The 420-nt window shown below is 46.9% G+C and overlaps 1 protein-coding gene across 1 annotated transcript in view; it reads left to right on the top strand.

The window, feature by feature from the left end:
- The first annotated feature begins 246 nt into the window (after positions 1–246).
- Positions 247–420, top strand: part of LOC119582890 (tetratricopeptide repeat protein 39C-like) — a 15351-nt gene continuing 15177 nt past the window's right edge. Inside the window, exon 1 of the mRNA XM_037931395.1 lies at positions 247–420. This exon is cut by the window's right edge and continues 101 nt beyond it. Within this exon, the coding sequence (XP_037787323.1) occupies positions 337–420 (84 nt within the window). The 5' untranslated portion in view covers positions 247–336.

The raw sequence follows: 420 nt of genomic DNA, 5'->3' as shown, positions 1-420 counted from the left end.
CTCTCTCTCCTTTCTCTCTCTCTCTCCTCTTCTTCTCTTCTCTCTCTCTCTCTCTCTTCTTCTCTCTCTCTCTTCTCTCTCCTCTCTCCTCCTCTCTCTCTCCTCTCTCTCTCTCCTCTCATCTTCTCTCTCTCTCTCTCCTCTCTCTCTCTCTTTTTCCTTCTTCACTTTTTTTAGGATTTAGTTTTAGGATTCTGCACATATGCAGATACATGTACACACACAATCATGCACATGCATACTAAAACATACACATGCACACATGCATGCACCTAGCCACAACATCGACTCTAACACAAACTCTGATTTTATCCCAGTAAACAGTTACCTCCGGACATGGTGATGAGGCTGATGGCGTCGGTGAGCTTTGGCTACGGGCTCTTCCAGCTGTGCATGTCCCTTCTTCCGCCCTCCCTCCTC

Source organism: Penaeus monodon, chromosome 16 (genome assembly GCF_015228065.2).
Source record: "Penaeus monodon isolate SGIC_2016 chromosome 16, NSTDA_Pmon_1, whole genome shotgun sequence".
Taxonomy (NCBI): Eukaryota; Metazoa; Arthropoda; class Malacostraca; order Decapoda; family Penaeidae; genus Penaeus; species Penaeus monodon.
Note: the sequence above shows the minus strand (reverse complement) of the source record. Positions and strands in the feature narration are given on the sequence as shown.